Source organism: Cariama cristata, unplaced genomic scaffold (assembly GCF_000690535.1).
Source record: "Cariama cristata isolate BGI_N322 unplaced genomic scaffold, ASM69053v1 scaffold38414, whole genome shotgun sequence".
NCBI lineage: Eukaryota > Metazoa > Chordata > Aves > Cariamiformes > Cariamidae > Cariama > Cariama cristata.
Genome location: NW_009614263.1, coordinates 2,363 through 27,637, shown reverse-complemented (window position 1 = coordinate 27,637; position 25,275 = coordinate 2,363). Strand labels below are relative to the sequence as shown.

General features: G+C 40.3%; 1 protein-coding gene across 1 annotated transcript; it reads left to right on the top strand.

Annotated features, from left to right (window-relative positions):
- Positions 1-7,005: 7,005 nt before the first annotated feature.
- Positions 7,006-24,387, top strand: IKZF1 (IKAROS family zinc finger 1 (Ikaros); the record flags this gene model as incomplete). The annotated part of the gene is made up of 5 exons (XM_009699331.1): positions 7,006-7,266; positions 13,025-13,192; positions 15,183-15,308; positions 18,838-18,972; positions 23,253-24,387. Coding segments are annotated over 5 exons (1,397 nt in total), but the record flags the coding sequence as incomplete, so codon positions are not given.
- Positions 24,388-25,275: the final 888 nt, after the last annotated feature.

Sequence of the window (25,275 nt, the reverse complement as noted above, 5' to 3'; positions counted from 1 at the left end):
TCATTGCCTGCTGAAACACAAGTTCAGAAAGATATATGAAAAGCACCTAGCTTCAAGTGTGTAAGTAGATTTCAGGGGCATTACTTGAATCTGCCTTTAACGTGTCCGTCTTTACTGGTGCATTAGAGGATTCCTGTAGGTAACTAATGGGAGGTTACTAGGAGTCTACACCATGGAGCAAAAGCCACTTTGTACCTAAAGAGGCCATATGTTGTTGGCTGTTTTGTTCACCTGTTTGCATTCCCTACAGTTTGATCTCATTGCAGTCCCCAAAAAACCGCATTGATGTGTTTTGCAATGGAGTGAGCACAGCTCCCTGCTCCTTGCCGCTGAAGCGGAGCTGTGCGTGCCGGGGTGGCAGGCGCTGGTGCTGGGGCTGACAGGCCAGGCACCTCCCCACTGGCAACCCCGGGGCACCCAGCAGCCGGAAGAAGTGGGAGTCGTGGGTGAGGACATGGGTGGAGCTCCTCGCATCGGTTGTCCCGTGGGAGATATAGCTTATCTGGGGACGCCTGTGTTTCTGGAATAATGTACATTTGATTGAAAGCCAAAATTAGAGTAGGGAAGAAATTGGCTGTCAAGGGCTGATTGGCACTTGGAGTCACAGGAGGGGCAGGACAGACCCCGCAGAGAGGATCTCCTTATCCGTCGGCACCAGTCTGCTCTACCTGCAGGTGTCCCCCAGTGGTTCCTGCTACTACTCTTCTTTCTGTTATTTTTGTTTCCCTTTAAAAAGCCAGCTGTCAGCTTCTCATTAAGAAGTCTTTGTTTTTATCTGTTGCACCCTCTTCACCATGTTGCAACCCATGGTAAAGACTTCAGCTCTCTCAAGCGAAACGATGAGGTGCCGGCATCGCGTCTCTGGGCTGCCTCACCGGCCTCAGATGTTCACCTCCCACTGTGGTCTCTTTGTCCTGTGACACAGTGGATGCTGTGTCCTATTTTAACAGAAGCCCTACGTAACAGCTTGTGCAACATGGGCCGTATACAGCCCCTTTTAGTTATTGATGTGTTTCATTTGTCCATAGCAGTCAAGTTGCATTGTAGGCTCTAACTTTTTAGGTAATTCTGAGCTGCCTCTAACTTTCAGAATTTTACACATGCAGACACCACAAATGCTTGATTAACTGGGCAATGCAGTGCTATATGTAGAAAGGAGAGGGCAAAACAGTAATTTTTAAGAGCACTTGAATGCATACACTTTTTCTATAGCTAAATAACTAGTTGGTTTGAATCAGTCTTCTGAATTTTACTGAAGAAGGGCTGAGACCATTGCATAACTAATTACAGTTGCTCTGCCCAGACTTTTTGTTGGCCTTTTTTAGACCTATATGATTCTTCATGTCACTTCAGAAGCTCGTAAAGGAAAGATACTATTAATGGAAACGTAATTTAGGATAAAGAATTGGTCTTTGTTATCAAGCCTAGCCAGTGAATACTGACTCCTTAAATATTCTGTGGACAAACAACTCACTTATGTGCCCTACATTTCTGAGAATGGCACCCTCCACTTGCAGTGCTCTTATGTGGTGAGAACAGAGCTGATGCCACAGTAAATGACCATGATGTAAAAAGAAAAGGGTGAAGTTTTGGATTTCAGGTCATAGCCAAGTGCTAGAATTTGGTGCACTGTAACAAAACAGAATAGCTGTTATGTCTTATATCAGAACTAATAGGGGGAATGGCTGGCAATATTCTGTTTTCCGATTTTTGCACCTCTGTAAACAGGAAGAGATCCTGGCTGCTTTTGTTGACACATGTTGGCATGCTGAGGTAATTTATTTTGGCCTGAGAGGCTTTTTTTCATCTTATTTTGCCTTCTTAGCAACATTTTCTATAATTTGTTAGAAAGGATGGTGTTAAAGGTTTTCTCCTCCTCGCCACAACAGTGCTAATTCACAAATCAGCCAGGTATTGTTGCAGCTTCATCTGCCTGCTGCTTGAATAGTTATGGTGGCTTCATGAAAAACTCTTGTTGGACTTTAAAACTACCATTTAAACATCAAGTAACATCAACAAAATACTTCTGAGTTGCCTTGGAATAACAAATGAGCTATTGAAACAAAAAATTACATGCACCCAAATTATTTGATACAACTTGAAGAGAGGTCTTTTTTCTTTGCTGTTGGTTGCAAAGTACGAGCAAGACATTGCATGGACCAAAAATCAGATTATCGTGGTTATTTTCAAAGAAAGGATAAAGGATAACTTCTTAAAGGCAGGCATATGCCACAAGATGCAGTTAAGTACCTACTGGGATAAAAGGTCTAAAAATGCTCAAATCCCATTAAAAATTGAAGGGACTTGGGGAACTCTATTGTTACAATGCCCCAGAAGCTTCAGTGTGATTTATCTTTCTCTGTTACTCTCTAAATTCCTTTGAGAGACAAGTCTTATGCTTTTTTCTTCTTTAAAAATCCCACTGGAGAAGAATATGACTTGGGAGGTGAATGTGCCCTTCTGAATGGGATTTTGGCCTAGGTACTTAAACCTGTGCTCATGCCAAAGTCTCACAAAACTGAAAGGATTTTACATCTGGGAGGGAGTCCCACAGCTATAAGAGAAGGTAAATTGGCAATGGATTGAAAACAAATTACTAATTCTTCACATGCCTTTTTTTCCAGCTGCCTATTTCTCTGTCCTTTAAAAGCCATCCTCCACGTCCTGTTTCCCAGGAGGTCTGTTTGGTTTCTCCTTTTTCTCCCCGCTACCACCTTTCCCACTCATTGCAGAATGCCTCCCTTCCCTCTCCACGTTGCTCGACTCTTTCCAGGGAAGCGTGACTCTGTCTCCTTGCCCTCCATCCTGCCTTCCCGACTGTCCCAGCCTGAGTCTCGTGCTAAGCCAGCTACACTGCTCTTCAGTGGTAAATCATATCATCACCTTCATCACCTCTTTCTCCTTTGACATGTCAATTCTTTTTTTTTTTTTCCAAAGATTTGCATAAACCACCTTTAACCATAGAATACAGAATGGTCTTTGTAACATAAATTTCAAATGCACTTTAGAAAATCCTGAGTGAAGCTCCCAGTAAACATCAGAGAGCACAAGAAACCCACCCAGTGCCCTGCTTTTGGGTAACTTTTCCACACTCTGGGAAGGTAAAAAGGGAGTGGGAGAGAGCTGTCGGTTCAGTGACACTGGGGCACGCCACACTCCCTGCACAAAAAAACAAGGGTTTGGGTTAAACTCCTCTGAATTGCAATAATGTGTACTAAGTAAAATACAGAGCCTTTTAAGGTCATCTCCAAACAAGCTGAAGTAAATTAATGAATACTGTCTTAATAGTGTTAGAAGAGCCAATGAGAAATTATTACCATGAATTATTGTAGAGCTAATTAATGCCTGCACGTATGTGTACATAGACATGGATGTGCACAGAAATTATTTCTACAAAGATGATATCAAGTTACAGTTTGAGAAACCTGTACAAATGCTGAGTATGTTCTTGATCAGTGCATCTGAAAAGTCTGTTTCCCAGGTATTTGTCACATCATCAGTGCTCCAAGAGTGACTTCCCCAGTACAGCAAGAGAAGGACAGGAACGTCTCTCACAAAAGAAATAGAAAACACTGTTGATTTTTATTTGCAGTCTAAGTTTCCAGAGAAAAAAAAAATATTGTATAGCCTGCCTTCCCATTTCTCATTCAGATTTAATAAAAATCCTTCGTATTTATATGGAGTGATTTCTCTTTCCTGTTGTGTGTCTACATCAGTGGGGCTTTTTTCACTAATTTTGATTTGGAAAACAGGTTTGCAAAAAGTGCTAAGTTTGAATATGAAGAGATTTTGTTTGTTAATTAGACCTACAAAATCTCCGTGAGTAGCCAGGGTGAGGTGGGTGGCCTCGCTGTCCATCATCCCTCACTGGCAAAGTGAGCTCTGCACCTGAACCGAGCCCCTGCTGTGAGCTGCACTGCCAAAAGGGTGGGCTGATGAGGGCCTTCGGGATGCTCGGCCTCATCTGTCTGGGGACTTTCGTTGAGCAGCGCAGCTACAGCAGTCCAGGGGCATAGCTGCAGAGAGCTTTAGTGAAGATTGACTGGATCAATATCCCTATCATTGCTCATGCCAAGTAATGAACTCCATCATTACTTGTATCAGTGCGCCCCATGGCATGTTAATTTGCACACAGCTACTCATAATATGCAGCATATAGTGTGTTTGTGCAGCTACTTTTGTGTAGATACATTGTGACGACAAGTCTTAGAAATACAAACAAAAAAATATGCCAATATACACAATATATGTATGTAATTGAACTCCCTCTTCTTGCATTGCATACAACCAGCAGGCATGAGAAGAAAACAATGCAATTTCACTTTTTATAACTCCAGTGACTAGAAACAAGGACTTATAAAGAAGAGATCTCTGGCACACAAAGAGGGCATGTTGGCAAAAAAAATAAATCCTGAGAGGAAGCTTGCACTGTAGGAGCCTGCAGTTTCCCTGGGAGCAGGAGAAGGCTGTGTTAGGTGCTCTGCTCCCATTGACCCTTTTGAGACACTTTAGCAAAAGTTCCTCTTGACTTCAGTAAGAGTTAACCTGTAAGCAAGGGGAATACCCAAGAGAGGTTATGCATTTAGAAAACATGATAAAACTTGTTGGATGCTTTGGAAGAAAAGGGCATTTTTACAAATGGGAATTGTTCTGGGCAGGTCGGGATTCCCCTGCCAACTGTTGTGCTGCTGTTCCTGCTTCATCCTAAACTGTTTGTGTTGCTTCTGTGATGATAGTTCTGTCTTTCTCCTAGGTATTTCTCTTATACCAATAATGCCATCTTCTTTTACGTTTACTGCTAGCAGTACCACAAACCAGCATCCTGTTTGCCTTCTTTATTGCAGCTGCATACGGGGCAGAAGGCTTTAGGGACTTTCATGCAATAATTCCCAAATCTTTTTCCCGTAAGTATACTGCAAACTCAGCTCACTACAGAGCATTTCCGTCTAGTTCCTACTTTTATGATTTTTGTTTATGTCATTTCATTTCTCAGTAATGTACGTTTGTCTGTATAAACTACCAAAGAACTTAAGTAGTCTGCTCTTTTCTCTTTGTTCACATGTATTTTGTTTTAACTTAACATACAGCCTGCTTCAAAAGCCACCTTCTCCAAATCCCTGGCAGGCAAGGAGCCTGTAATTGTTTTGTATAAATATATTTACATTCAAATTATTATTCTTATAATTAACAAAAAAAATGGTGTGTGAATTGTGGGAAATCTGTCATTTACTAAAGCCAAATAGTTCTATTGCTTCCGTTTGCCTTGGTGAAAACAGCAGTACAGAGTTGTAGTCCACTAAATTTGCAGAATAGTAGCTCACTGCTGTTTAGCCAGTCATACCATCTTTGTAAATCACTGTTTGGTCACTGATTATTTTTTTTTTAATATCTCTAAATTATTCCCCTTTTGGAGGCATGCATTTTAAAGGAAAAACTGCTATTTATGGTGTGCACTCATTCTGTCTTGCATATTATTTCTATTAAAAATTAAATATTTGAAGAATCGTTAAATGCCTAGATTGGTAGACTTTATAAAAGGTGTCCAGTCAAGCAATGTTCAGAAATGTGAACACCTTTAAGCTCAACGTGTTTCCCAGTAGGGTTTTCAGTCAGATGCTCTTGTCAGTCACATCCATGCAATCCGCCTGGGACACCTGGGACATTGCAGGGTGTAGCAGAGAAGTGTTTGTCAAACCTTCATTTTCAAATGAATGTCAATATTGTTCATCTCTTGAGGTGATTATTGCCCATAGCTTAATTATATCATTGCGACACCACCACTTATGAACAAGGCTACCATGAAACTACTGTTCCACAAAAGGAAAAGACATGGTCTTTATTGGGTGAAACAGACACCTCATGTACTCAGCTGGCCACTAAAGTAAAAGCTGTCCTTTTTGGGGTGGGATGAGGTGAAGGAAGAGGTTTTTCACTGAAAGGAAAGTAAGATTTGGGGCAATGAAATAGTCCTTTTCAGCCTAATGAAGAACTATTTTTTCACCAAAATCATCAGATTAAACAAGAGGGAAATAACTGTAAAGATTATTTATTCTACACAAAACATCATACAGTCCTGTGGAGAGAAGAAGAATGAATACTGGCATTAACTGATCTGAATCTTTGCCCTTTTCCATAACGTTTAGGTTTACTGTGTTCATATCAGATCAAATTTACTAACCTATGTGTTATCACATGTAGTGTGACTATGCCAAATTTATACCCGAATTCTTCTTCTAGCTGCTAGTGATTGTCACCTATGGGATTATAACACAGAGGACTTATCCCATAAAGTCAAAACAGTTCTCCCACCGACCTTTGTTGATTTGACTGGTTTTAATAGTAGCTCATGGCTGTAGAGATCCCCTCGTGTTACTCAGCGATCCTAATCCTACTGTCCTAAAAACACAATTATCACTCCTATAATTTTCTGTAATGCTAGTTCTTGCTCTTAAATTCTTCCTTCTATCCTTCCCCGCCCTCGTTGCTTTATCAATGTTTGTACTCTTTGCTTTCCCGTTGTCCTGGCTTACTCCATATAACTGCAAACCAAATATTTGGATTTGGGATCTTCCTGCCAATTGGAGAATGTTGCATTTTCAGTTCATTTTCATCCATTGTCTTTGGTTAGTTACTTGCTTTCACAATTGTTTTGGGCAAATCCATGTGAAGTGGATTCATTTTAAGTTTCATTCCAATTAGCCTGAATTGTCAAAATGAACATTACAAATGCAAAAATCTTAAAGACACCTAGGAACAGACTTGTAATGTTTGGTTTCCCAGCTCCCTGGATGCCTTGTATTTGTCTTACTGATATTCACTGTTCATTGCTCCATGTGTTACAAATTTATCACATTGCCCATAGAAATGTAGCATTGTTTGTAGCTTTTGTAATTTAGGTATGTTGTACATGCTGTTTAGAAGTTATCTCCTTTGATGTGATTGTTTCTTTGCCACCATATTTATTCTGTAACAAAACTGAGTGGCATCCTGTATTGTTTTTTTCAGCCGGTAATATTAAAATAGAGACTCAGAGTGATGAAGAGAATGGGCGTGCCTGTGAAATGAATGGGGAAGAATGTGCAGAGGATTTACGAATGCTTGATACCTCGGGAGAGAAAATGAATGGCTCACACAATGGCCCAGGCAGCAAGGCTATGTCAGGAGTTGGAGGCATTCGACTTCCTAACGGAAAGCTAAAATGTGATATCTGTGGGATAATTTGCATCGGTCCCAATGTGCTCATGGTTCACAAACGAAGCCACACTGGTAAGGCCTGCCATAGTTTTTCCTTTAGTTGACAAGAATTAGCCACATATTAGGAACTGAGACTTATTTGCTGTATCATGCACATGTTTCTTCTTGTAAGATAATGCAGTATCGCTGGGCATTTGGAACTCTGTTATTTTGTTACGCCATTTCAGACAGCACAGAAATTGAGATTTCTTCTTGATGGAACTTCATCTATTGAGCTAGAAATTGTGCAGTTTGTTTGGTTTGAAGCTAGGTGAAAATTTCAAATTTAAAAAAGAAAAGCAAAATCATGTTTAATTTCTAAGAAATTGCTAAGAGTTGCTGAAGAAAAATCCACTTGTGCCTAACTCTGAAATTGACCCAGTTCTAATATTTCCAACAATGCAACAAATCTCATTATGGATCAGTGATTATGAAAGTGATTGGCAAAATAAACGTTAAGGGAACTGTACTGGCAGTCTTTATAAAAAAGGGGTTAACTTTATGTCAAATGTTTCATGAAGTAAAACCAAGTATTGTCACTGGTCAAGTCTGGACTAAAGAATTTCCACTGGGACATGAAAAGAGATGCGTAAAGAAGTTGTGCACCCTAGGGGTGGCTTTTCATTTTACAGTGCTGTGAATCTTCTTGCCTCAATTTTCTAATTCTAAATAGTCTCAAAGAGTGCAAAAAATGAAGAGGCTGAAACAAATGAAGAAGTAAAGACAAGGGTGAGTCTCATCTTACCTGATTTAAGCTGTCTAAAAATTAGGCTTCCAGTCTAAACTCTAAGGTCATCCATAGTCAAAGGAGAGGAACTGAACTGTACAGTTGTGCTGCACAAGTTACTTTGAAAATAAATAAATAAATAAATAGGTATATGTGCATGAATATTCAAATGAGAGGGAATTTAAAAATATTTTTAAGGTAAGAACAACCTGTCCAATGGTTAGATTCCACTGAAATAGTTGTGCTAGTGAACACATAGATACTTTCTTCCTCTGCATCCCCCTAATCATGCTTAAATGATTCCCCCAGAATTGCTAAGGAGTGAGATTAGCAAAGTGGGTTTAGAGTTTAATGGAGAGGATCCATGAAAAGATCCTGAGTGTCATCCATCCCCCCCAGTGCTAATGTCTGTCATTGTAACTGTGGCTGTTCAAGCTCTGGAAGGGTGCGATCTGTTAGTGTGACGTGGGGTAGCCACGTTCAGAAGCAGTGCTGGTGGTAGTTAGCAATGCTCTCACATTGCCTACCTCAAAGTGCTTTTCAATTCAATATGATAAACACCTCTGTCAGGGAAGAGCAGATAATTATCTTTTTTGGAAAAGCCACAACTAGTTCTCAGAAGAGAGGCTGAAGCCTACTTCCTAGATATAATAAAGTGTTTGTTGGTCAATTGTTTTCTCTTTTTTTAATCGAAAGCTAATGCGAGCCTTTAAAAGTTGATAAAAGGTGTATGGGAAATGACTTGGACATGAGGCTTTTTAAACAGACCCATAGGCTTGAAGAGGATGCTGTAGTAGCTGAAACAAATTGTTGCAACTTAAAATGCATTTAGAAGTAGAAGTCTCTGTGCTTAAGAAGGCTGCTGTTTAATTAAAAGTACGGTGTTGCTGCTTCGGAGGAGCTGTTTCAGGTCCCTGAATGTTAGAGGCAGTGTTTGCACCAGGGCTGAATGGCCTGTGTGAGGACACCCCGGGTTTGAGGGGGGCGGCGGGCAGAGCTGCCGTTGTTTCTAGTGCCCTGGTTGGTACCCGGCAGGCCGAGTCTCCGGAGGATGAGCCGGGCTGCCTGTTCCCTGTGGCAGCATCCCCTGGGACCAGCTCGCTGGTTTCCCTGGCACAGACCTCCAGCTGCCCAAACTCCCTGCCTGGCAGAGGGACTCAGGTGCCTGCCAAGGGTGCTCAGGGTGCTACCATGCAAGGGCTGCCACTCCAAGACTTCTCTGCCCTTTGCAGAGCCCTCCCCTTGCCAATCAGACCCTCTTTTTCATCAGGGAATGTAGTTAAAACCTACAGTGGAAGCACCCCACAAGCTGCACTTCGCTGAGCAGGACTCGCTTTTTTTCACTTAATAAAACTGAAGGATGTGAAGTTGCACCCCTGAGTCCTTCCATGCAAAGAAAGCCTTTGCTTTCCCTCCCACCTCACCCTCAGCTCCTCTCCTGAGCAGCGTCTTCAGGTGAGCTCAGGCAATTTTTCGGGGGCTGACAAGGGAGTGGAGACTCGGAGCTGGTAGTTTAAATTAAAGGGATGTGATGGAGAAACAGTGGTGACTGCTTTTTCTTTCAGCTGCGCTGTGAAAATTAAAGTAGAAATGGGATATACTATTACAGACATTTAACTGACTGTGCCGAAGCCCATTTCAATACATGCCCGGTGAAGGAATAAGCTTCGCAAATGAATTACTTTGCTGCTAATTCATGTAAAACCTGCATATGCAGTGAGGTTTCCTTAAATAAATATTTGATAAGTGAACAAAACTCTAGCACACTAAAGTGCCAAAATAAAATGACTGCCTGACCTGATAAAAGGCATAATTACTTTTAATGAATACACCTGCCAAGTGCAGATATGCAGAGCAGCACCTGGTACTTCAGTCCCCTCCTGTCTCCAGGCAGCTGTACAGCACTGGCTGCTTCTCGCACCTTACCTGTTGCTCTCGCCTGCAGAGCAAATCCCGCACACTGATGCCTGACTCTCCTCACTCCGCTTCCCTAAGGCTTTCAGTACTTTGATTTTCTCCAGCTTGCTGCTGTCTTGCTTGGTGTTTAGGAAAAAGGAGATCTAGAAAAGAGAGAGGAAACCCCCTCCTGCTCCCTGGTTCTGAGACCTCAGGGTATAGATTCAGACTTCGCTTGCTCAGTGTGTACATATGTGTGTGATGTGTGCATAAGTATATATGTGCGTATATATGTGCATATATATGTGTGTGTGTGCATAGGTGTATATATTTCCTCCTTATATGTACACTCCTTTAATTTCAGTCACCAGTTAGTTCACTTATGTCTTGTTAGTTGGGTCTGAATGTCTCAAATTTATTCAGAAAACTAATGCCCATTGAAGAATGAGTATTAAAAAAAAAAGGAGAGAGCAATGCACATCTCTGAGTATTAGGTGACTTTGTCATTATATTGTTTAAGAAATGAGAAACATTTCAATTAAGATGATAAGTATTTTTCACTTAATAAGTAATCCAGGGCCTGTGCTGCCATTAAGGCTTGCAAATCACTGCAAAGGTGTTTGATTCAATTCAGGGTCCCATTGCAGTTTCTGCTCCTGGGCCCGTGTTTGTCCATAGCTACACACCGTGCGGTGAAATCCACCCAGTATAGGCATGTGCTGCTCAGAACTGGCAAGAAAATAACACACAAAGCTGACTATTTAAACAAAAGATGCATTATGCATTTTTTCTTTCCGTCCTGTCTCTTCCCAGTTTTGGGGAGATAGTGCCACATCCAGTAACCTTCCATCAGCAACCATCTCCATCCTAGCAGGGCTGGGAGCTTTGCTGGGCTCACAAGCCAGGCGTTCCCCACACCGGTGGTTGCAGCATGGACAACCAAGGGCTGGCCAAGCTACACGTAGTTTAAGGTCTTTTGGTGGTGGTGTCATTTCCCTTATACAGTAACATGAGTGCAGGTTCCCTTACATTTGATACCACTGTAACTTTTGTAGAAATATTTGGTATGCAGCAGTCTCATTTGAAATGCTCCATCCGTCTTCTCCACCCGGTGCAAGATTTTGCCCTGCAACTGCAGAGCTGTAGGCTGGAGATACATTTCATTCTTTTTTTGCTTTGCATTTTATTCCTGGAGTACTTTTACAATCCTCGTTTTCTCCTCTTACGCTCCTCTGAGTAAAAATAACAGAATGAATGCTAGAAAAGCTGTTTAGTAAGAATTAACCATTTCTTCTCAATTTGTGTTCCCCGTGACAAACAAGACTTCTTCATCACTGTTTCAGTCCATTTCTGAAAAATACCTTCCACACTGAGTAACTGCCCCAAAGATTAAGAGGTAAAGCAGATAGACTCTTACCCGTTTTCTTTTTCCCCTAACAACTACTGTGCATGGCTTATGAAGTACGTTGCAAAATTCTGTAAGGCTAATGCTGGCATTTTTGTGGGCCGCCCCAGGTGAACCAGTTGCAGATATAGTTTAGATGAACACGGCTACTTGTTGGACAAAGAAAGTGAGCTCATTTGGCTTGACAGGGACTATGCTGACCTGCTTGAAGCTGTTTGACCAATGAAAATATCTTGCCATAAAGTAGAGTCATTTTACTGTTTGCTGAATGCTAAAGCTGCCAGCCCTGATGGTAGAGTTTGCAGATTTTGAGGTTGGGACAGTGCTGCTGTCTAATTGATTTTCAGCTGCTCTACTGTGTTACCCAAAAGTCAAAAATTATCATGCTGCACACAGATGCACATGTATGGACATACAAGTTGGTCCTAGATGTGCAAAATAATACATGGCAGTTAAGTGAGAGAGAAGAAAGAAATTCTTTAACTTGTATTTTTTTTTAATATTTTATTTTCAGCAATGATATTTTAAATTCAGTATTATTGTTATATAAAGAAAATAAAAACTAAGAACAGGTCATCTCTGGACTGTTTCTAATATTGTCGAAGCATTATAATTACTATGGCAGATTACATTTATGCCTAAGAGAAACAGAATTCAGCAAATGAGTTTCAAAGGCCGGATTGACTTAGTCGAGGGCCAAGGAGAAATGGGCATGCAGGAGCGGTTCCTGCTGCTGGAGTGCTATCGTGTATAAATTTTCCTTCACTCCTATCTGGTACAACTGGAAACGTATTTTATTTTGCACTGACTTAAGAAAAGCCTTCATCTATCTTAAATTTTTAAAAAATAGCTAAGTGAATAAATAAGCGTATTGATTTCAATCAGCACAAAAAAGCAAACAACAGCCATATTAATTTTTGCAAAGGCTAGTTGGTTCGGTTCCTTGATAAGAGGCACCGGTTCAGACAAATCCAGGCTGTGTCTCTTCAAGATTTTCCCTGTGTCTGTCCAAAGGGCAGACCAGCAGGGCCCATTTGCACAGCTCATCTCTTCATACCTTACCTAGAGAAGGGTTGGGACTTTGGCATGGAAGTACAGGGCTTCCTTTGCACTGTCTTAACTTCTGTGATTTTACTCACTCTCTCTCTTTCTCTGTCTCTTTCCTGATTTGGCTGCTTAGGGACAGACAGGTAATGGAGAAGAAATTGAAAGGGAAAATACAGGGAAAATGTAAATGAAAAGAAGTTATTATAACTGTTATAATGAAGTGCCTTTCATTTAAATATAAGAATGTAACGCTGAAATGAACTTGTGATCCTGAAATGCATTTTTAATGAGTTTCCTTTTTATTTTGCTGCTTCAGTGGCATATTTTAAAGACCCTTTGAAAAAAGCCACATTAAAAACCCCACCAAATGCCACAACATGCAAAATTGGATATTGGTTTATTCCAAAACTGCTGATCAGGAAGAGTGGCTCTTCAACACAAAATGTTGCAGTCACTTTATTTAAATGAGTTTGAATTTGCATTGTGATGTGCCATTCTGATTTAGAAAAAAAAAATTAGATTTTCAGATCAAATTGACCCAGCCAGTGAAGCATTAAGAAACTGGCAGGTTTAGTCTGAAAGCCTCATGTTATATCAAACCTGCAGCCGGTGGAAGTCACAGAACAGCAGTGAGAAAACAACTTTCTCACTGAAATCTTTCTCTTGTTACCGCGTAAGATTTTTTGTTCTCACACATTTTCTCCTTCTCCCCATAGGAGAACGCCCTTTCCAGTGCAATCAGTGTGGAGCCTCCTTTACACAGAAGGGCAACCTTCTGCGCCACATAAAGTTGCACTCGGGTGAAAAGCCCTTCAAGTGTCACCTGTGTAACTACGCCTGCCGTCGCAGGGATGCCCTCACAGGACACTTGAGGACTCACTCGGGTAAGTGAAGGTGTGGGACCCTCCAGGGACGCTCGTCACTGCACCCGTTGAGGAGATGGGGGCATTTGTGGCCACCGAGCCTGAGAGGTCTTCTCACCCTGGGGAGGCGAGTAGCCCTATGTTGGGGTTAACCAAGCTGTGAGCTGGCCGCAGTGTTTTAGCAGCAAAGAAATGACTAAACACATCTCACACTCATGACACTTCACCAGAAGAACTGTTTTTTTCCCATACTTCTTGACTTATTAGAAATTTCTGTATTAGGGTTTCATCTCACAAGCTTCATGTGAGTAATCCATTTCATGGAACTATGAACGTGAATTAAAGCTGATGAATGTTTTAGGGTTTGGATGGCATTTATCCACATATAGAGATAATATAAGGTCTAAAGACAGTAGGTTTTAACTCGCAAAGTCTCAAAAACCTCCAGTCTAGTAGTTATTCTCAAGCTAAGGAGTGAATACCACCTACAGCATTTAGCAGCAGTTATTTGTTGCACCTTTTTATTACAAATGCTTTGAAAGAGAAAGGGTGGGGAGGAGGGAGAGGGTGGGAGAGAGAAAGATAATAATCTTCAAAAAAAGAGGACTCTGCTAGAGTTTTTCAGTGTTTTGTCTCAACGGTATGGAGATCTGAATAAATATTTTTGAATAACTGCACTTTTCCATTACCACAAACCTCTCACTGTTTGACAAAAGCTATAGACACATACCTTCTGTGAAGCAAAACCAATTCAGCACCTTTAAAGTGCCTTTAAAAGCAGAGTGTTTTCTCATCTAGTTTCCCAAACTAAGCTGGAAATGCAAATTGTTATTTGGATAGGAGACCTCCAAAACACACTGCTGGAACTGACACTGGTAACTTTATTTGGGAAAGTTGGCTTTGGAACCAAGTTCTGGGTAGCAGAAGAGGAGCTCTCAAAGTGACATTTTTGTGTTGCACAAAACTAAGGAAGTTCTTCTCTAGCACACACATTAAATAATAAGATCCTTAGTGTTGGTCCCAGATGTCCAAAATAATTTCTACTTCTCCTGTTCGATCCTGGTCCAATTCAGGAAAGCACATCTTTAAAATACTATTTTGCCTCTGTCTCCCTTGTTGTTAGTGATTTTCATGGTTGCACAATTTTAAAAATAATTTTTCAGATATACAGGAAATTACACCTAGACACTTTTGGCAAATTCTGAGGAGTCCATATCTAAAGAGACAATGCATAAACTATAGATTGTCATTAGTTCCTGCAATTGGCAAATTGACATCAATACATTATAAAACAAGTTGGATGTCTGAGTCTGATTTTCACCTGAGAATTTGTAAATAAAATTCAAAAGCTAACCTGTGTAATCATCTAAAATTGTGAAATCACATATAAGGTGACAGTCTTGTCATGCTAAGACAGAAAATTCAGGTCCCGAAGTCCATGAAACTGTATTGTTACTGCCAAATTCCTGGAACTACCTACATCTGGATTGGTGTAATACGGAAAAAAAAAAAATTGTCATACCATTTGTCTTGAATTTCCAGAAGCAGAAAACATGTGAAATCTAACATTGTCCCGAAAGGGTTGAGCTGGTGCTGGTTACATCAGAAGTGACATCCAGCCGTGGGCAGGAGTCTCTACATATAGCACCAGTTCCCCCATTGGCAGTGTCTGTGGGAGCTAGGCACTGAAGCAACTACACTCAGACCTTTGAAGGCTTCTAACTTGTGTAGATGCCAGTTTTGAAGATTTAATGTCACAGTCCTTATCTGATGTGATTCACCTGAAATCAGCTTGCAGCACCCACAGAATTGGCCTGTTGATGTAAAGATATACAACTAGTTTTCCATTAGTTTAGGAGTTGGTTTTTTTTTTAAGTTGACAAAATCTTTCTTCAGTTCACCACTGCCTGCGTTTATTTTTGGGTTGGGCTTTTTTCCTGTTGTTCTTACCATTATTAATATGCTGTTGAGTACCTCATCTGAGTCTCTGAATTAATTGTGTTTTCTCCAGTTGGCAAACCTCACAAATGTGGATACTGTGGTCGCAGCTATAAGCAGCGCAGCTCTTTGGAAGAACATAAGGAACGCTGTCATAACTACCTGCAAACCATGAATATCTCAAGCAGCCTTTACTCAGGTAATAAACGTGTCCGTTTGGGGATTAATGCTGTCCTGTCACGTACGCAGAAAAAGGAGTGCAAAAGGAACAGTAGTACCATTTGTGGCAACTTTTGCACTGGGGAGACACACACACCCCCCATATGTATGATATTGCATCTGGATTTATTCTATATTTGATAAATATTTGGCTGTTTTGTTTAGCTACACTCAGGCATGTAGCAAAACACTTGCAAGAGGTGGAAAATTTCAGTTCACCATCTCAAGACAGTATGACTGCATCATCTCACCACCTTTCCCTTTTGCTTGGAGTCCTATATCACAGTACTCTTGTGCATGTATTTGTAATAAAGACTTAATATCAGTGTTCTAGGTAGGGCTGCAGAATCTTCTGCCTTGCACACCTCCTGCCTTTCCCAGGCACAGCTTAAGGGCCTTACTTGACCACTGGGACCAACTCATCTAACAAGGATGAGCCATCTCTCTTTGATCTCACTCTTCCAAGCAAGAGGACAAGAAGCCAAAGACATTTCATTTTCCAGTTTGACTGAGACTGAAAGATTAGCCAGAAAGGCTAATAATTTGTTGACAGCCTTCTTCCCAACCTCCTTTAAAGGAAAACTGGGGGAGGTGAGGAGCTGTTGTGCTTCTCTGAGAGACCAATCTTATGATGAAGGTAAAGTCCATTTCTTGGAGAATATCAAATCTAAAACTATGCCCAGAAATATAGCAAGCAGATATTGGGGTTTGGATTTTTTTTCAACAAAGATCCTAAAGATCTGTATGGGATTGATCACAGTAAATAACCATACAAAATCCCCTTGCATGTGCAGATTTAGATAGAGAATATAAGATCTGTGGTGGAGTTTAAGCCTATCCAGTAAGTTACATTTCTTGCATACCTTTTTGATCCTGTCAGTGTATGTTATTTGGTTTGCCAAATGACAAAAATGGCAGGTTCTCTCTGACCTATTTGGAATGCTGCCTCATTTAATATTTCATATCTGGACAGAACCTGAGTATGTTAGTGCATTCTACATTACATCTAGAAAAGCAAGTAGCTGTACTACTGCTGTTCTTATGATATTTCATGGTGTGATATGGAGCTATTAGAGCCATAATTCAGACCCTCTTTTTTTTCCAGACTCAAAAGAGTTGGTACAAAAATCTGCCAGGGTATCTGATTTGACATTCTGCTACAGTGGGATGGCTTTTTACAGCATTTTTAAAATACTTTGTGCAGTATACATACTAAAAATGTCAGTTGAAAGGATCTAAACTGGTAGAAGCTTTCCATCAGCTTGTAAATCTAACAAATGTAATTAAGAAAGTACTTAAATAAGGGAAAGATTCAGCAGAGAGGATTAAGGAGGGGACCAAGAGATTGTATTTATATTTTAACTTTTGTTTGCTTTCTTTAAGAGAAGGAGATACAGCACGAAATTAGGAACTTGCTGAATTTAATGGCAAAATTCTTATTTTAGAGGACTAGAATCTCACAGACCATGTGAAGTTTTCTCTTAGAGATATTATTTGGAGTTTTGCATCTGAGCTGAATGGAAGTGTGCTGAAGCCTTAGCAGGCCTATATAAAATAACAGAAGAAATAGTTTATGAAGTTTAAAAAGAGTCAATTACAATTCTTCAATCACTTGTGGATTTTCATTTGGAAAGATAAAATGATTTTTTTTTTCAGTTCAGAGACACCAAATTACAGAAAAATAATTATGAGGTTGGTAGCAAATTTCAGGGGGGTTCAGTTGCAAAGACTAGAGATTAGTACATAATTCAATTTGCCCTTTTTTTTTTTTTTAGTAGCAGTTTTAAAACTTTGAAAGTTGAATACACAACTTACCCTCTCTTGAATTGATTAGAAATTGAATGTTATTATATCCTAAGCAGATACTTCTTGATCATTTCAACTTTTAACTAAAAATTCAATCTTCTGTTTCCCTGATGAACGGACTCCTTTAAAACATTCTCTGTAAGTCTCTTCCTGAAGTGGGATCTGGAAGCCTTAGCCGGCACAAGATGCTGGCATGTGCTTGTTCAGTGACAACTAGGTACCATCAATGCCCTTTACTCTTCTTCACCTTCATGACCAAATTCTGCTCATATCTTGCACTGGTCACAATCTTTAGTGTCTTGTGGGGCTGGGGCATAATTCCATGAAACACCTTGTCAATGTCCCTGCAGCATGTGCTGCTGCAGCAGGGACTCAAGAAGCAGCTTTTTACACTTCAGTTTGGTATCGTGGAGCATTGTTGTCTAGGACACTTCACCTGCTCCTTCAGTTATCCACCAGACCCTAGTTTTGCATCTTTCAGGAACAATGAAACTTTCACAATCATCCTTTTATGGCAGTGGTATATTGCCAAAATAACTTTGCATAGGAATGGCATTTTCTCAACTATTAAGAAACACTCAGGTACCAGAGTAATAGGTTCTGTGAACCAGTAAATCCAGTGATAAAACAAATTCTCAGCAGGCACAGAAGGCAAAATGTAGCAGAGTGGTGCACCTAATTGAAATAACTTGCAGAGTCAAAGTCTAAAAATCACTTTTGCTTCTCCCTTTAATAGCAACTCACAAGTTCAGGAAAAATATCCATATCCTAGTACCAGGTAAAAGTAAAATTAACCCCTTTCTCTCCTGTCTCTGACCTCCCTTGCCGAAAAAGAAAAAAAAAAAAACTAGTTGTGCTGTGATCTTGTTGCATGTCACCTTTCCTTTAGATGTTGGAAGTCAGAAATACCTTTCCATACATTTTTCATAGTCATTGTTTTGACAGTGCATTTTCATACATCCCTTCTGTTTCTGCAGGAAAGTACTGAAGTAAAATGCAGTGAAAGTGAAATAGTCTTCCTTTCCTAGAACCTCACAGCTAAGCTCCTTTCTCAGCGGCAGCAGGAGGTTGGGAAACAGATTGAGTATTGGAAATCAGTGCTCCACTATAGATGTGGCTTTAGCAACTTAAATTATTATTTAAAGTCTGAAATTGCATCAAGGAAGTATAGAAATATTTACTAGGGGGAAAACAGGGGGTAGGGAGAAGGGTTGGTGTAGCTTGCGAATACGTCTTCCAGTGCTGGAATTGAGAAGTTTGTGCGTTTTCCTGCTAAAGGAGCAACGATCATAGAGGCAGTTCCACTGGGAGAGGTGCCGAGGGACCGTGGGGTTTACAGCGGGAGGGTGAAAAGATGAACAGCTCTGTGTCCAGTATAATGTTAGGACCTCATTTATTCATGGAAATGCAGTGTGGCTGTAGAACAAGGGTGGAGTGATTATGTTACATACAGGCAGATGCCTTGCAGTTGCAATCTCATTTTCGTATCCTAAATGAGGGAAACATGAACACGTACATAGATTAATCAGCGTGAGGGACTTTGTTGCCAAGAGTCAGAATTGTCCTGTGGCTGCAGTGGTGAGCTCTCCCTTCCAGCTGGTTAGGAGCTAAAAGACATTAGCTGAGAAACAATAACCTGAAGACAATAGTTCCATTAAAATGGAACAAGTGTGCCTAACCCTTCTGATGTCATTTGATTTCAGTCATAAAAGAGGAAACTAACCAGAGTGAAATGGCTGAAGACCTGTGCAAGATAGGGTCAGAAAGATCCCTCGTGCTGGATAGACTAGCAAGTAACGTCGCCAAACGTAAGAGCTCTATGCCTCAGAAATTTGTTGGTAAGAGTTAAACGTTTGCTGTCTCCTAAAAAATAAAACAAAACAAAACCCGAAACAACATCTCACAGGATTTTTACTTTTGCTTTATGATTTTACTTGTTTTACTAAATTAGCAATATCTCTATAGAAGCAGATACAGTGATGTGTTGAGGAAAAAAAAAAACAAAACAAAACAAAACACCAAGCTTCTCCAGCATACATTTCTGCATGTTTAATTGTCCACATCTGGAGATCGATTTTAAGTCTTTTTCCTGTCTTTTTGTAATGCTTATGAACCAGATCATTACAAGATCTGGACAAGCTCTTGAAGCTGCCTTAAGAACCTGAAGATAGGAATAGAAGTTTCCTATTGGGAAAGCATTTGAACACACTTTCAGGGTTATTTTATTAACTTCTTGGATAACATCCAGATCTAGGCATGTTGGTGTTTGTGAAAGCATTTGTGAATAGTTGAGCATAGGCTGGATAATATTCTTCACTCCTTCATAAAGTCTGTATACTTTTACAGCCCAAAATGATTATGGAAATAAATAAACATATGTCTGAGAATAATATCTAAATTAAAAGATTTTAGGGTACATTCTATAAATGATGCAAAAACTTCATGCCCATTTGCACCAGGTAGTTTTTGTCTTAACAATGAAAAAAATGGAGGCTACACCTATATTGTTCTGTTTGGTAAGCTGGTACCAAGTAGTGGTTACATCAGTTTTGTTAGACCCACAGACAATATTTTGTCAGGTATGTAGTGTTAGTCTTAAATAAATAAAAACATGGGAGATCAGAGGACAGCATATGCTCATATCTAGTTAGATTCTTTTATAATTCTCTGCACATTCATTTATAATATTATTCTATAGGAGACAATCAGATAAAACTAAAGTCTCTGAAACAAAAGACACATCAAGAAGGTCTTCAGTCAAAAGTCAAGGCAAAAAAAGACCTGTCTATGGGACAGAAATTCCAAATATACCTTCTTCAATAAGGACACAAGGGTGAAAGGAAAATTAGTATTTCTGAGACAAGGAAAGGGGAATCTCAGCTATATCAGGAGGTACAACAAAAGGTTTGAAATGAGAGTCCAAGATTGTTTTCAAGTCCAAAGGCAACAATTCCAGGAGGTAGTCAAGGATAAGAAATGCTAATGCTTATAAAAGGACAAAAGTTGTAGTAGAGGTAGTTACCAAAAATGTATCAACTATTTGAGGCAAACCTGATTCGTTTAGACACTCTAGTAACCAATCACATTTGGCAAAATACTAATTCTGTGAAAGCTCCAGGAAGACTAGAAATGTTAAAGTTTAAAAGGTACTAGCAAGTATCCTATACGTGATGTATCTGTGGGTGTTGACTAGCTTTTTTGTTCTCCTTTTCTCTCTTCACCCTGAGAAACAGTAAAGACAGCCAGTTAACTAAGATTTTTAGGAGGGCAGAGTTTCCTGTCAGTTAGTTATTCAGGGTGCGGTGTAGGAAGACAACCTACTGACAGGAGATATTTATGGAAATCTACTAACCTTCAAAAGGACACATTTTTCTGACAAGAAAATGCCCCCAAATCCGTTCCTTTCCAATCCTCACCTGCTGCTCCATGTAATAGGTACATTTCTGATTAACACAAGGTTGGGCCGGCTGGTCAGGAGAGCTTTTGGGTAATAAAACATGTTTATTGCTCCTGTAGATTACCGTGTCATCCCATTCCCCGTGCTGAATTCCAGGGAGAAGGAGCAAATGGCATCCTTTGCATAAGGGAAAGACTGTGTGCCACTTCACTCCTTTTTCTCAAGGCTAAATTCATTACCTTTCAAAAGTGAGATTGTTCACCAAATTAATCCAGTTATCTGTGAAATTCTCTCTGTATTCCAAACTGGAATAGCTCCCAGACCTGAAAGCAGAACTGGACCATCCAAATCAGACAGCATGAACTGCAGGCAAGGTTGACACATGTTTATCATGTTAAAACAATAGGCAGAAAAGAAAGAGGAGTTAAAAATGAAAAACAAAAAAAAAAACAAACCCACACACACATCCAAAAAAAAAAAGGGGGGGGGGAATTAAAAAAAGTGCCGGCATGCACTGAGTGCATTTTTACTATTTAGGTACCTGCTGCAGAACCTTGAGCAGTGCAAAGCTTGAAGTGCATCAACCCATTAGCAGTTTAATTTACTTATGCTCTAATAACCACGGAAATGAGCTATTATTTTTAATGAGTGCAAGTATTACCTGCATTGCCCAGATACAGAAATGATACCTGCCTTCCTCAAGTTTGTGTCTGTTTCAGGCACTCTGCTTGGAAACAAATTTTTCTTCTGAGCACTTGATCCTCTCAGTCCAAGTACCAACTAGTTATGCTACATAAAGCAAATACTACCCAGGAAACAGTTATTAAAATCATGCCTTCTGGATGCCCAAAATTTTGAGTATAATGAAGACCAGTCCCACTTTTCAGTGGTATACAGTGCCCATGGAATATAAACAATTTTGATCTCATTTTTTCCTTTTTGTGTCCAGGGTATACATTCATATTAGGAGAGTTTTTCTGTATTTAATTCAAGAGTCTTTCACAACGCCTATTCTAAATCTTAAGCCTCACACTCTGCCTGAAAACTATAGCATTAAAAAGGATAAATCTGGAAGAAAAAAGAATGCACCCTAGCAGAGGGATGTTTAAATTGACAGAATAATAGGAAAAGGAAGCAGAAGCTCATGCAGTGCAGCTAGAAAGTGTCTGTACCCTACATCCCTTATAGGAACTCAGAGTGTTCCTTCCTCAGCTTGCAGGGCAGGGACAAACTAGCATGAAATCAGATCTTGTGGAAAATGTAGACAGCAGGACTTTCTACACTTTAGCCTCATCATTGCAATAGTGTCATGCTCGAAGTTTTCTGGGCCCTTCACTGACTTTGAATAGTCAATTTGAGTAGAAACGGGGTGGGAAATTGTTGATAAATTAATTTGCAGATCTTCTGGTAAATTTTCCATGCTCCTATTAGCATTTCTTTTAGACATATTAGGACTTTCCAAGGCCTGCCAGCATATGTCACGTTGATTAGGAAACGGTGACAGCACCTCATAGAGATATTTGTGGTTTCAGTGAATTTCCCAAGATCTGCAGAGCTAGAAAATCCATCCAGACTGTAAACAATGTGTTATTGGTAGTCCCTAGGAACTGTGGGAATTTTTTACTTCTTTGCATTTGCACAAACGTATTAGGGGCCCAATAATAATGTTGATGGTTTACACTGTTTGAGAAGAATGTTCAGGTTCATAAAATCAGCATTTGTGCATTTAAGTAGTTTCTCCCACTCCTATCTTTTACCTTCTATGTTTTGCTTAGTCCTATCTGTCCAGGAATTTTGAGACATTGCAGTGAAACTCAGTGTTAAACACTAGGGTATTCGGCTAGAGATACATTAGTGCAGTCTGGTTTTAAAAAAATTGAGTCTCCCCTTATTTTTGGCCCCCCAAATTGGAGTCGAAGTTACAAGTAACAAGTAATCTTTCTCTATATAAGGCTTTTTACCTTATATATATATATATACTCCAGCTACAAACGAGCTTAAATTTTTTCTGTAGTTCTTAGCTGCTCCTGTAGATGATAACTTTTTGACACAAAATTTCTAGGAACATGAATAGCTTCTGCTAACGTGTCTAACATGGCTTATTTAAAAAACCGGGCGGGGGTGGGGGGATGGTGGCAATGTGAAAAGTTGTTTTGGTTGATTTTTCTCCAAAATGACATATGACCACATTGCTGATTTGGGTTATTTGTAAGAAACTGAAGGTCTAAAACCAAAACATACAATGTCCAGTCTAAAATTGTAATATTTTAGGGGAAAATATTGATAACACGCATCATGCTCTGAAGCACAAAGGCCAGGCTCGCTGAAACGGTGCTGGTAGGCTGCCTTCACTACCCACAAAGGCGGGTCTCAGCTCATTGTGGGAGGCAGATGAGGAACTCCAGTTAGAAAGGAGAAAGAGAGGATAAAGCACTCGACCTGTAGCTCCCACGAGTCCCCACATAATTATTTCCAGAATCTGTTTTCATCCATTTGCTTTTCCAAAGACCTCAAATTATATTGTAGGGTAAAAAAACCCCACCAACCAACCATTCTTCTGACCAGCTGTATTAGAGTACTATGAATAATACCTCAGGTGAATTTCAGAGGTGGATTTGATCAGCTCTTTTCTTCCATGTTGCTGTTTTATTAATCCATGATGTTCAGTTCCTCAGTTATGTAGAAAACAGCCCTCTAACTCCTGGCTGTTTTTCACTGCAGGTGAGAAATGTCTGCCAGATCTTCCATACGATGCCACCACCAACTACGAGAAGGAGAATGAGATAATGCAGACACATGTTATAGACCAGGCCATTAATAACGCCATCAGTTACCTGGGGGCAGAGTCCTTGCGTCCCCTTGTCCAGACACCACCAGGTGGTTCTGAGGTGGTGCCCGTCATCAGCCCCATGTATCAGCTCCACAAACCTCTCGGGGACAACCAGGCTCGCTCCAACCATACAGCTCAGGACAGCGCAGTGGAAAACTTGTTGCTGCTTTCCAAAGCCAAATCTGTCTCCTCCGAACGAGATGCCTCTCCCAGCAACAGCTGCCAAGACTCAACAGATACAGAGAGCAATAACGAGGAACGCAGTGGTTTAATTTACCTGACAAACCACATAGGACCCCATGCAAGAAATGGCATCTCTATAAAAGAAGAAAACAGGCAATACGACGTCTTGAGGGCAGGTACTGACAATTCCCAGGATGCTTTCAAAGTGATCAGCAGCAATGGGGAGCAAGTAAAAGTTTACAAGTGCGAACATTGTCGAGTCCTTTTCTTGGATCACGTGATGTATACTATCCATATGGGCTGCCACGGGTTCCGTGATCCTTTTGAATGCAACATGTGTGGCTACCATAGCCAGGACAGGTACGAATTCTCTTCCCACATAACTCGAGGGGAGCATCGTTTCCACATGAGTTAAAACTCCTCTGGCACAGATTGAGCCTCAACAGCTGCATTACTGGAGCTGCATGAGCCACGACAGCAACAAAGCACAAATCAGCTGGACAGTAAAAGTAACAAGAGAATCAAAAAGTTCAGCTATCTTCTCCCAGAAGAAAAGATTTTTCATTTTGATAGCATGCATTGCAACTCGGTTTTCTAAAATAAGTACTAAAATCTTTACCGAAAATCTTGGCTCACCAAAAATCTGTAGTAATATAACTTGGAGCTTTTGTAGTCACGTAGCTGAAAGCCCTTTCCTTACTTGATGCTTCTTGCAAACCTCCCTTGCCAAAACTGTTAACCAGGAGCAGGATGCACCACGTGGACGAGGACACAACAGGCAGGTGTGGCCAAGCCTTCTCTCTTAACACCCTGAGTGTAGGGCTCTTACACCAGATTTTTTTTTGACTTCCTGATATGATTTGACACTTTTGGGAAGACTAAATTCAACTAAAGATGGAGGGGCCCATCTCAGATGCCTTCACAGACAGCTGGGGTGGGACAGAACCCCCCAGCCAGAGGGTTCTGAGCTGCTTTGGCGGTAAACAGTAGAATGTTTCCACCTGCAAGGGTGCTGCTGGTATTGACATCATGGCGTGCCTTGTTTGTGTCACTAGGCAGGCGAGCAGGTATGTGAAAGATAGAAGGAACACCCTTGTAATATAGTCTGTGAAGTATGAATTGCATTTCATGTATAGAAAAAAGGTATTGTTGGCTCTTCTCTAAATAAATGTTTTCTCTCCCTACCCAATAAAGCCCCACTTTTTGTTAAGCAACCCCTCCTCTCTCTGCATAAACAAGTTACAATGTATTTAAATTTTCTTTCTTTCTTTTTTAAGTTTTAGTTATTTACAAAAGTAGGATGTACACTTGAGAAAAGCACTAGCTAGAAATATGTGTGGGGAAAGTCTCCTCATGCACATTTTTCATCTTTTTAAACTGTCTGGAAAATATCCAATTGTCCCTCTCTTACATATAAAAAAAAAAATCCCATTTTGCTTGCACAGATGTCCTCTTGTAGATTTTGTGGCTCTACTCATAAGTGTTGCACTTACTTAATTGTATTTAAAGCACTGAGCTGAATTAAACCAGCCAGTCGAAATTTGTAGCCTTCTTTTTTCCTGGCACTTGCTGTTTAATGAGGGACCGAGCCCCACAAAGGTGCTGAGAACCCTGGCTTCCTATTCAACAAGTCATTTCACCATGTACTTGAAGTTATGTTTATTTCAGTGGAACTAATCTTAAGGTTAAAAAAAATGGTGTTTTGCTGAATGGAGACCAGAGACTGCAGCA